The sequence below is a fragment of the Empidonax traillii genome, unplaced genomic scaffold (genome assembly GCF_003031625.1).
Source record: "Empidonax traillii isolate 1590-97213 ecotype Southwest subspecies unplaced genomic scaffold, ASM303162v1 scaffold182:size1009393, whole genome shotgun sequence".
NCBI classification, from domain to species: domain Eukaryota; kingdom Metazoa; phylum Chordata; class Aves; order Passeriformes; family Tyrannidae; genus Empidonax; species Empidonax traillii.
Genome location: NW_020955375.1, coordinates 48,007 through 60,366, shown reverse-complemented (window position 1 = coordinate 60,366; position 12,360 = coordinate 48,007). Strand labels below are relative to the sequence as shown.

The following is a 12,360-nucleotide window of genomic DNA, read 5'->3' as shown; positions in this document are numbered from 1 at the left end:
TTTCTTGGAGGAAGCCCACTTATGGAAGCTGTTGCAAGATGTGACCCTTGTAATGGCTTTGCAAGAGGAAAGAGATTCAGCAGGAACAGAGGAAGACTTGAGGATGCTGGTTGACATGGCCTGGCAATGTGCACTTGCAGCCCAGAAAGCCAAACATGTCCTGGGCTGCATCAAAAGGAGAGGGAGGAGCAGGGTGAGGGAGGGGATTCTGCCCTTCTACTCTGCTCAGGTGAGACCCCACCTTAGTGCCGTGTCCAGCTCTGGAAAAGAAGGACAATGGACCTGTTGGAGCAAGTCCAGAGGAGGCCACAAGGGTGGATCAGAGGGCTGGAGCACCTCTCCTATGGGATTGTTCAGCCTGGAAAAGAGAAGGCTCTGGGGAGATCTTGGAGCAGCCTTCCAGTACCTAAAGGGTCTACAAGAAAGCTGGAGAAGGGCTTTTTACAAGGGGCTGTGGTGACAGGACAAGTGTCTTGATGAAGAATGTGAGAGGGAGGAAAAGGCAGGCACAGGCACCCTCAGCTTGGCTTTCCAAGGAGAGGTCTGAATGAGTGCAACAACCTGCAGCAGCTTTGCCTGGTAGTGGATGGGAACAGCTGTGCTGCTACAACTGTTTTCCTTTGTGTTCTGGTTTGACAAGATTTCTTGCAGAAATCAGAGGATCAGCTTTTAATTTCTGTCATCTTACAGTGAATAGATTTGTTCTTAGGCTCTGGAACAATAAGGCGAGTCCTGACAAGTCATTATTGGTCAGAATAAAGATTGCCTTTTAAGTTCAGCATCTCAGGCTAATTAATGTAAATTCTCCCACTTAGGTTGCTGCTGTATGTGACTTGTTTTAATGCTTGAGTCATAATTCAAAGAGAAGAGACAGAGGCAAGATTTATATTTTTTTCTAGGCTGCTATTCTGTGTCAGCTTTGAGATGGATGAAGATAGCTCAAGCTTCGCAGAAAAGTTTCCAAGATCTCAAACTTTTCTGCTAAAATCCAAGCTCAAGCAAGAGTAATATCAAATGGGTGTGTTATAGCATGTGTGTGTGTCTGCACATGCTTACGTGTGTATATGTACATAGCACACATTTTTATACAGAAGTAACAAATGTAGGTATACGTTTCAGTGTTTGGCTGCTTCTTCTTGGGTGTTTTTCCCCCAAAAAACAGGATGGGGAAACAGTAGTTCAGTTCTTGGTGAAATATTTTTCATATTTGTCTTTCTGTTCTTCTAGTGTCTTGTTTCCACACAAAACTGTTCATTTGAGATTTTTGGTGCTGTTATTCTCCAGCAGCAGTGTTAGAATAGACAGTTGAGCATCACCTCTACAACAGATAATTATTCCCTATTGAGTTCTAGAAGACCTCTTCTTATCTCCTAAGAAAACACTAGGACTGAGGGGAGGGAAAAGGTGGTTAAGGGAGGTAAAATGCCTAAGCAGAGTAGGAAAATATAAATCTAGAATGTTGAAGGCTGCCCTTTTTCCTTCTTGAGAAATACAGACCTGCCTTATTTTTTATTTTTTTTTTTTAACAATTGGTAGTCACCAAGTTTTACCTGTCCATGCTCTCTTTCACTGGGCTTGCCATGTTTGACATCCCTTTTCCCCGTTTTCACTCATCACAGCAGTGCCATTTGTGCTTTTGGAAATGTAACACATGCAGAACTTTCCTATGTTTCTTCAATGTTTGTAGAGGGCTTTGTAGCTGTTTAAAATATAACTCAAATTGGAAAGGAGCTGACTGTTGAAGATTAGTTCCTGTTATCACTTTTTTTTTAAGTAAGACTGTTAATTACTGTAGTGTTGCATTAATTACTAATCATTTGGAAGCCCAAGCTTTGTTAAGAGTTACATTCCTTACAGTTTTTGGGTTGTGGTGATCCTCTCTGCCAGAGCTTATCAGGAACTGTGACTCCTGTTCCTTCCAGTGCTGCTTCTCTTTGGAAACGTTTCTACTTTTTGTATAAAACAGAGATCACAGCACGAAAAACAACGAGCCTGATCTTGGCTGGCTCACAGCCAGTTGGTGCCATGGTATATAGAGTGATGGTCAGTGTAAACTGACTGGGAAGCAGGGACAGCATAGCACCTATTGCCTCTAATTCTTGAAGGTTATCAGAAGCTTTGTATTTATGGGTTTATGGCAAAACATGGCCGTTGCAGTACGGGTGCCAAATTTTAGTGGCTTAGCTTGGTATTCTTAGTAGCACCAATAGGGAGGAAGGCTCTGCATAAAGAATTTCTGGCCTCTGGCATATAAAACCCAACATTCCTTTTGTCTGAAGCAAAAATAAAAGGTAAGTGACGTTCTTTTCACACCCTCTTTTGTTTTCTCTCTCTCTCCCTCCCCAGTCCCCTTTGTTATCACAACTTGAATCCTGAAATAAGAGGTGAATGGTCCCATAAACTGTTTCACAAAGCTAATTTAACTGGTATTCTATTTCTGGTTGTTACCCTCTGCTTGTCTGGACAGTAGATGTGGAGTAATGTGCAAGTCTTGAAGAATGTCTCCAGAAATTTCAGAGCTGCCTCAAAGAGGGGATGCTTTTCCAGGCTAGGAGAATGAGCTTGTGCTCAGAGAGCTGTGTTCAGTCAAAGATATTTCATAGGTAGCAGGAAGAACTGAGGCTACCTCTCAGCTTTTCATGAGCCCTCCAGTCTAGCATGGTGTGTGTACTCCATCTGACCTTCCTGTGGAGCTCACCTTAAAGCTAAAATGCTTCCACTGGATGTCACTGTTGCTCTTGGAGAACACATTTAAAGTATCACTTTACCTGTGGTGAAAATGACTCCTTGAAACAGAAGATTTTTAATGGTATTTCTGTCTTCTTTTAGATTAGTAGGATTGGGGTCCAGATGAACAGCGGACACCACCTTTGGGATTTTTCCGCTTTTCTGTTTTTAGGAGACTTTTTTCAGCTAAGTTAGTGAACTTAATTGCACTTAGTGAGTTTTAATACACTGAATGTCTGTATTGAGTTGAATACATTGGATGTATGTGTTGGTTAAAGGGAATGCTGTCTTTCTAGATACTTGAAAATTAAGTCTAAGACTACATCATATTCCCTTAAAAAGCACAAAGACAAAACCCCCAAAGCAATGTGAAAATTGATTTAAAGGGACTTATAGGTAGAGCTGAACCTACCCACCTTGCATCACTTGGTTCTTCCCCTCCAGCGGAAGAAGGTGAGAAGAAGGGAAAAGAAGAATTTCCTCTGGATTGAATTATAAGAATCCTATGTTTTATTAGTAGGTGTAAAATTCAGGTAGGAAGTTACTGTATCAATATATCTTCTAACGATCACAATTTAAAAAGCAAAATGGCATTTTTTGGTTGTCCTCATCAGTTCACTACAGATGCACATGTGTTGTGTACCTAAAACTTGCCCCCTGCCCCCCATCAGCGCTGTAATTGCTGGCCAGGATGCTGTTTAGCCAGAACAATTTTTGTAAGAGGCTCAGTAAGAGACCTCTGGAATGAAGGCTGATTAATTTTCCCCTTCCCCCAAGTAGTTGCACTGTGCTGTCTTTAAGTGGTTGCTATAAATAAATCACTTCTGTTTTCCCTTTGTCACTGAGAGCTGTATTGTATTCAGAAACTGCTCATCTATTCTTCCTTTAATGTTCAGCTGCTCCTTGCTCTACTCCCAGGGCTTAATATGCAGATGTTGTAATAAGATATTTAATGGCAAATACATTTGTTTGGTTCTGCCAAATGAATTGCGCACTTGAACCCTGACTAAAATAAATTAAACCTCTGCAGCAGTGTCATTGTTTCTGGTGCCTGTCCCCGGCATTCAGCTGGCACTTTACCTTGCAGGTGAGTCAGATGAGAGCACAGGCGTCTCTCCCTGTAGTCATGATGTTCCTTGGTACTGAGACTGACACAATTCTCTATTTTTGCAATGTTTTTCTAAATCTGTTAGAATTTAAATCACCAGTGGTTGGCTCACCACATGATACAGGTTGCCATTAGGAGAAGGGTGGCTGTAGTTTGGTCTCTAAGGGGTTTCTTATTCATTCTTAGGGACGTGAGCTGATTTAATCAGCTTTTACAAAATTTAAAAATGATTTTTTCTGGGGGCAATGTGAGTCTTCCTCAGCTGGCTGCACACTTCCTTTCGACTGCATTAAGGTACTAGTAGGTACAAGTCCTAGTCTGGCTGTTAAAGGAAAGTTTCCAAACTTTTCCCTCTTGTTGAACTGTGAAGTTTAACACTTCAGTTTCTCTGCCTATTTTGTGGGCAGTGACTCAAAGTGCTTCTGTAGGTGTGGGTGTTGGATATTTGGCTTTTGTGGCTTCTGTGGCAGGGGGGGTTAAGCAGGGTGTTCTTGTTCCTAGAGCTGAATACTCAAAGCCCTTGGTCAGTTGAAAAGCCTCCCTTTTGGAAGTCACTGCTGTGACACACTGACACAGTTTATTTACTGCCTGGCTGCGTCCCTGGTTGGGACAGATGCACTGACTCAGAACCTCAGTGCTGAAGGCTGTACCTACAGGTTATCTGCATGATGATGATGATGATGGGCAGTAAGGAACCTTTCAAGGAGTGATGTTTGAAATGGGACAGCCATATTTTCATGTTTCTGTTTTTAATTGTAGATACACTTCTGTTCTTGGGGGTGCTGCCACCAGTGAGTAACTTCATGAGCCCACATGGCCTTGCTGGAGGTGGCTTGCTTGGCTTTCCGTGGGGGTGGCACAGAGCCTGTGAGCTGAGCAGTGTGGCAGCTGACAGCTCTGCCCCTGGCTGCAGCTTGACGCGATGAGGGACCACCTGACCCCCTAAAGCATTAGTGTAGGAACATCTCTGCAGCATTGCCCTTGCAAATATGCCAGACTCTTCAACTTTGTGGAGTGTAGCAACGAGAATATCAGCTCTTGAGTTCAACCCAGAAGCTTTTTATGAAAAGCTGTCTGACGTGCTATAAAGATGGAGGGAGAAGATCTGTTGGTGCAGTCATTTTTCTGCTTCTGTGAGTCAGCTTGTCCTAATGGGTTTTGAAGTGGATAGCTCATCATCATTTGGGGTTTTTAAGTGCAGGTTGTATGCAGTGTTAGCTCACTGAAATTTCTGCTGTGCCATGATTGACTGGCCCAAAGTTATATCATTGAAATAGGCTAGTCAGCCTTAAAATAGCAAGAAAATATGTTTTTTGATGCTAGTTACCCATTGAAGAGCAGGGGGTTGTGGTTTTTGCTTGTTTTTACTTTTAAATTTCAGCAGCGAGTAGCAGGTTTGTAAGGCTGGCTTTATCTCATCTCTGCAAGAACATATTTTAGCTGATTGAATCAATGCACTGGTGAGCAACATGTGGCTCTTGGGCTACCTGCAGCACAGGAGTGGTTGGAGTGTGGCTCCCATGCCAAGGCTGTTCAGTGTGACCTGGAGTGTGGGCTGTGTTGGCCGGGGGCCTGTAGATAACCCGAATTATTCAAGCAAGTAGGAGGAAGCAAATTAGCAGAGGCCGGTGTGGCTCGTACCACCTGATACCCAGCTGCATCCCAAGCCTGTGGTGGAGCAACAGGGATCCCTGAGGAGAAGTTGTTAGATGTATCCTTTAAACCTTTCCCTTCCTTTCCTGCTCCTTATGCAAAATTGGCCTTGTGATGCTTGGCTGTTTGAGGATGGTTTGGTTGGCAGGGTCTGGAAGAGTGATTGGCCCTTATCAGCAGCAAGGCATCCTCCTGGCAAAGCTACTCCTGCTGTGGCCTCTTCTCCTTTTCTCTTCCTCGCACCCTCGGGTCTCCAGCTTCCCTAGGTAGTCATGTTTCTACTCTTTGTACTTTCTGCGTATTTTGCCTGAATGTTGGGCTGAACCTCAGCCTTGGGAGCCTTTCTGTGCCCTAAATCAGTGGCTCCCAGCAGCACAACTGTTTTATGTATATTTGGTTTTTTTTAAACTTACTTTTTATGTATGCACATATATACACATATATAGATATTCATAATGTACTGAAAAGTTTGGGGTTTAAAGTTATGTGAGCTGGTCTAAGGTCTTGTGGCAGTTTAGTTGCACACCTGCACGTACCTGTATCAAATACAGAGATGAGCAGGTAGATCAGTACAGCACTGATGAGAAATGCATTCCTGGTATTGCATATGAGAGGAGAGATGGAAGCAACTCTTCGTTTCTTGCTTTGGAAATATTCATGTGGGAGAACTTGTAGAGACCATCTTCCAATCTGTCAGAATTCTTTGCTGTCTTTGCTGATTTGTGAACTTCATGTAAGTAATAAGTGCATGGGATGGAGCTGCACCAGGCATCGGGCCATGGAGAACTACATTTTGAGTGCTGTGATCTTGGCTTTAGATTCAGATCTTATCTGTTGGTGTAAATTGAGAAACTGAAGTCTGCAGTTGCTTAACCAGTTGGCTGCCTCCTTTAGTTAAACTTCTCTGAACTACTTGTGGTGATAATGCAGATAAACAATGCAAATACTGCTTGTTGTAAAAGAAAGGTACCATTCTGAAAGAAAAGGAAAGAAGAATAAGTTCTTCAGTAGAGATCTATTTGTGTTTTTCAAACTTAATTTATTCTGAATGAAATATTCAAGCTTGCATAACTAAAGCAGTTGAAATTGAAACTTCAAAGTAAACTTGTTCTTAATCTCATTGAGAAGGAAAACCAGTTCAAGATATAAACAAAATTAAAATTACTAAATCAAAACTGCTCCAGTGCATATTGGATACATCTTGCTTCTGCTGAACTTACTTCTGCAGTGCAGTGTCTTTGCAACTACCAAACATGGAGAGAGGCTTTAACTTCACTATTGGAGTGAAATAATTGGGCTCCTCTTGGGGTATCTTACTTAATTCTTGTAATTTGGGTGCAGTGTTTCCATGTGGCTCCAGTAAGTCTTCATTTACCTGTGGTCTGTGCCTGTGGACCACATGAGCATGCCAGAGCTCTTTGCACACATAAAACTTGAGCCTTGCAGGATTGCTTCAGGACTGTTATCTAAGGTTTACCTTTCCTCACCAAGGATTAAAAACAAACACAAGCACACACACACACAAAAATGCCCCGAAAACAACAAAACCGCCCTCCACCTGGGGCAGGCAGGCAAGTCAGCAGAAGCTTTTCCTTTTCCAGCTGTGTAAAGAACAATTCCTTTTCTCCTTTGCCTGTTTTTAATAGCATGGACTGTCCCAGCATAAACTGTCCTTTGCTGTTTACCCTCCATGAAACAGAAATCCTTCTCCGGTTGTTTGCATCGCAATAGCAGATTATGTCTGTTTATTTTTCCAGCAGTCAGAAATGGATAGTGGTATTCATCATAAGAAAACAAAAACCCAGGATTCTGGTAGGAACCACGAGCAGCAAGAGGTGGAGGCCAGTCTTGCGAATACCCTGGAGCATATTATGGGACAGCTGGATGTTCTGACTCAGGTATGGTTTGCTCTTTAATTTTGTAATGACAAAGGTAACTCTGACGGGAAGAACTGGGAATGCTTTGCAATACTTTCATAGAATAAAAATGTGACTAGTTCAAAACCTCTGCTTTTTAGTAGTATTTAGATAAATCTTTCATCATCTGTCTCTCAGCTTATCTCTATCAGTTCCCTCACACTGACTTCCAGCTTAGGCTGGAATTCTTCCTTTATGTTCCTTTATGCTGCAGTGTCTTTGAGTGCTGCGTGAGCCAGCTCTGAGAGACTGTGCTATTAGCCAGGGTTTATCTAAGGTGATGCCTAAAGGAGTGCTTGGCACAACAACTCTGTTTTGGTGAATAATCTGTCTCTCTTCCCTCCCCCATTATACTGCAGTCTATAGGTAAACTCCGTTCAGATCCTGCCTCTTTTCCCCCACCCAGCGTTCACCTACACAGTCCAATTTCTGCAGTACTCTCCTCCCATCAACAAGTCTGGGCCCTTCTGTGCCTCGTTGCTAGAACATGCTTTTCACCCACAGTTACAAACAACTAATCCCAACATTAACAAACAGTTCTTTCTTGGAGTCACCAAGCGATGCTTGAACAGTACCAGCCGTCAGTGGTGATCATCACAGTGTGTGTTTACTTAGTAAGAATTTGGGGATAGAGCTGGTTTTTGATTAACTAAATAACATCTCATTGCTCCTGTGAAGAAATACTGTGTCTGATTATTGTCTGGCCCTGAATTTCATTGTGTGTTTTTTGAGGTATGTGACAAGCATGGGATAGTAAACAATGGTGATCTCCTGTAGCTGAGACCAGGGTGGTAGGATGGAAAAATCTGTGTGGGAGGATTTGTCTGTGGGTTTAAATGCTGTTTCTGAGAAAGAACAAGCAGGTGTTAAACACTTGGTATTGAGCATACTGATTACTAGTTAAAGTTAGCTCTCTGCTCTTGAGAGAGTTAACTTGTCAAAGTACTTGTCAAAAAGTGCAAGATGATGGGTTAGAGGGCCCATCAGGGGATTGAAGGCTGATTTAGGGATTAAAAAACATGCCAGGACTACAGGCAGTCTAAAATAGTGTAGGATGAAACCCAAAAGGTATTTAAGTTCACTTGGCAGAAATGCAAGAAAGCACTTTTCCTGTGATCTTTAAAACGCTGAACGCGGGAGGAGGGGAGGGAAATCTCTGACACTGGGCCCTCATACTTGTGAGTAAAAAGCAGCCCAGTGTATACACAAAATATTTTATTACTGTTTTTACGTCTCCCTAGTAAGTTTGGAACGTGATTGTTATCTTTCATTACATAAATCAGATCCACATTTCTGATGATGGATGTGTAATGGCTCCATTTCAACTTCATAGGTGTTTAGAGGAGGCAAATATTGCAGTAAACAGTTCACGTGGGATTTAACCTAAATATAAGCAATGCAAATAGCTGTCAAAGATATTGTGTAACTGTAGAAAATTCTAAATGTTGTTTAAACCTAGCAGAAAGAGAAACTGAGATCAGTGGGGGAGGAATAAATTAGTAAGTTTAGGATAAAATTGGAAATACCCCTGAAATAGTAAAATTCCAAAAAGCTGCCTCGAGTAACTCTGCATTCTGCAACCTTTTACCTTTTTTTGTAGCTTTTTTGCCATCTTTGAAGCACTTAATTTCCCATTGGTTCTGATCTGTGCATGTTGTGTTTTGTATTAACACCATTTTAATGCATTTTTACAGGTAGATGTTCGTGGCACACTGTTGAAATGGCTTCCTAATTTTTCATTTTCATGCCAAGGTTTTGATATTTAGCAGCAAAACAAACCAACACCAAACAAACTCAAGCAAATGAACCCGGAAAAAAATCCTTGTTCCTGGACTAAGGGAGGAGGTTCCTCAAAGAGCAGGGATTGTCTTTGTTCTTGTCATAGTTTTCAACACTATGTTACCATGATATAATGTACCAGAGGGGGAAGGTTAAAGTTGTGAAAACAACTACCTTGTGAAATTATGCAAATACAGGCCTAATTTATTTTCCTAATATTTTTTTCTGTAGTTGTCATTTCAAGGCTTAAATGTGGTATCATGTAAGAGTGGGAAGGAGAGAAAATACTTTCAATTTCTGCTGAAAGGGGTGATAGTAAGACATCAGGCTGTCATGTCTTGCCAGCACGCAGCTTTGTTCTGAGACACACTCTTGAAGGTGCGTCATCTGCCGCTCACAATTATTAGTACCTTCCCTCTGCTGATTTCCAGAAGAAATGACGTGTTAAATACTTGGGTTCAGTGGGATTTTTCTTTTTTAATTCAATTAAAAGCTCTCTTCCAGCCAGTCACCAATCACTGAGGCTGTTAGAGGGGTTGTGCCACACACACCAGACTTGCTCCATCAGTCTGGCACTTCAGTTCAACAGAGGGAGATGAACCAGGAGAATCTGGTGGCTGTTGGCTATCCCAACTAGCAGTAACCACTATAGTGAATAGATTTACAAAAATTCATTCCTACAGTGTTGATTTTGTGCTAGGATTTAATTCTTTAAAGTGTTGGCAACTTTCTTCCAACGGGTCTTTGATTCAGTGAAATCTTTTTCTCTTCCTCCTTCCCCAAACCCTGTCAGGGCATCTTACTTGTAACAAAGTGGTTTAATGTGACCTGACAGAATCTTTGTATTTTTTCCTAAAAGTGGTTTTTGTTTGGCCATACTTCACATGCAAATAAAGTTAATGTTTGGCTGCCTTTTTCAGAAGAGCAGCACATGCTTAGTAGTTCTGTTGTCTTGAAGAGAGGAGTGAAGTTGAGGCCTCTGACATAAGTCAGTTGTTTCCAGTAGTTTTGGATTGCTTAGATACCCTGGTTCCCCTTTGTAGGGAAGCAGGCAATTCACATCTGGCAAAGGAATGAGGAAGATGACAGTAATAAATGTATGATACAGATGATTTTCTCCTCCCTTTCCTGCAGCTTAGTATCTTGTCAGTGTTTCAGTGTTTAAAAATCCGTCACTGGCATTTCAGAGACGTGAAAAGTAGGAAAATGCAGACTGTTTATCAATTAATTTTTTTAGTGAAGGCTGGATCTCAGTACCTCAGTGCCTATATGAAGAGATGTGGTGAATATTAAAGTTTAAGGCAAAAACAAGGTGATTTTCTCTCTTGGATAACTTCCTAGAACAGAATGGTGTGTTTTGGCTGAAGCGAAAATGAAGCAGATACTAAAGGTTTACTCGGTTCTGATGCATTTTCTGCACTTAAAGCTGAACTGCCCTTCTGAAAAGATCATTTGTGAGTAACCATGATGGCTGCAATGGAAAACTTGCATTTGCAATGATCATCTCCAAAGAGTTTATATATTCTTGTCCTCACTTCAAACACCTCCAGCTGCTGTGTTCGCTCTGTTGATCTGGTGGGCAGCAGGCACTGAGGCAAAAGCTGCTGGTTTTGTGTGGGAAGGGAGATGTCTTCTCCAAACGGAGAGTTCAGAACCAGGTTAGCATAAAAATTCATAAATAGCTGCGATAATCCACCCACAGGAAATGGCTTTAGATGCTTCCCCAAACTAATCTGGCGTTGAAGCTGGGAGAAAACAACACAGTGAAATGGAGAAGACTTGATAAATCTGTAAAATAATCCAAAGCCTCAACTGAAGGACAGTCTAGCTCATGTGAGATTAAAGGATTATTGCACTCCAGAAAAGACTGCAGGTGGAGGGGGGGGAGAAAAATTGTTTTAAATGAGTTTTTTTAGCATAAAAAAGATTGGGACATAAGTGAGTTGCTTTTTAATTAAAACTGAAAATGTTTGTGTGTGCAGTGCTTAAAATGAAAGCAAGTAAAATCAAATTTTTGTTCCTTTTTTTGAGATGTGGCCTCCAAAGCTTGTGTTAGTGAGGAATGAATGTGGTCCCTCTCTTCTGAGAGGCATGGACTGTAAATTAAGCAAGTTGCTTCAGTAAAATATATGCTTTTATGACTTCAAGTAGTTACAAGTCAAGAAGAAAGATTCAGGGGGAAGGGGGGGGGCTTTTCATAAGTGCTTCAACTTTTGCTTTGCACAAATGTCTTGGTTTCTGTGTTGCTCTCAAGACCTGAACACCCACAGATTGTAGGTGAACCCAATACGCAGGAGAAAAACTGCAGGGAGTTTTTATTCCAAAAGAAATTGTTTGAAACACTAATAAAAAAGTTCCCATCTGAAAAACCTGTGAAATGTCAGATGAACTTGCTTTTTAAATCTTAATTTAGAGGACAGAGAGGCTATTTCTTATGAGTCAGACCCATCTTTTGGATATTCAGTAGCTTTGATCTCTCACTCAAAACAAATGAAGTGCCCTGGTTGTTGCCAGTCCTCTGTGTAATTCAGCAGAGTTCCTTTTATTTTTCTGAAATATACTTGTTATAAAATCCTGATGCAAATACATTTTTCTTATTCCTAAGGCTGCCTAAATTAAGTGCACTCCTAGGGACATTTCTGTTTTAGCAGAACACTGTCTGAAGGCTGGCTTTTCAGAAGTGCTGATCATCTCCCTGGATGTTCACAGGACCTTCACCTTCCATTTTCAATGGGAAGGAACACTAAACACCTCCCACAATTTGTTTTCACAGGCAGACTTTGAAGATTAATATAAATTGTTATTCAGCCATTGGATACCAGCAGCTGGGTTCATTTAAGTGAGTGATTTGCATCCTTTCAGAGGCAGGGGACGGATATGGGAAGGCTTTGAAGTCTTTGTGGCTGGGGAAGACCTTTAGTCATTTGGGGTTCTAACCTCTGTACTGTGCAGTTGCTGTCATGGCCCAGGCCTGGGTTTTTTTGATGTAGCTCATCATAACTTGCTGTGTTTTATACTGTGGTGAAACTGGAAGTCTCCTGACTCCTTTTGCTGTGCTGGTCTAGCCCCAGAGGTCTGGGAGCTCTGCACCAAGGGAGCTGCCCAGAAGCCATCAGCCATTCCCTTCCAGACACTTGCAGGATCTGATGTAAGTGCCACCAGTTCAGCTTTGGCTGA

At 41.7% G+C, this 12,360-nt stretch overlaps 1 protein-coding gene across 6 annotated transcripts in view; it reads left to right on the top strand.

Annotated features, from left to right (window-relative positions):
• POC1A (POC1 centriolar protein A) overlaps positions 1-12,360 on the top strand; it is a 57,178-nt gene that overhangs the window by 38,100 nt on the left and 6,718 nt on the right. For 4 of the 6 annotated variants that reach the window (XM_027886249.1, XM_027886252.1, XM_027886251.1 and 1 more), the window contains one exon: positions 7,246-7,386. In XM_027886249.1, coding sequence (XP_027742050.1) covers positions 7,246-7,386 — 141 coding nt within the window. The remainder of the gene's footprint in view (positions 1-7,245; positions 7,387-12,360) is intronic. The other 2 variants (XM_027886254.1, XM_027886250.1) reach the window with 1 other exon arrangement.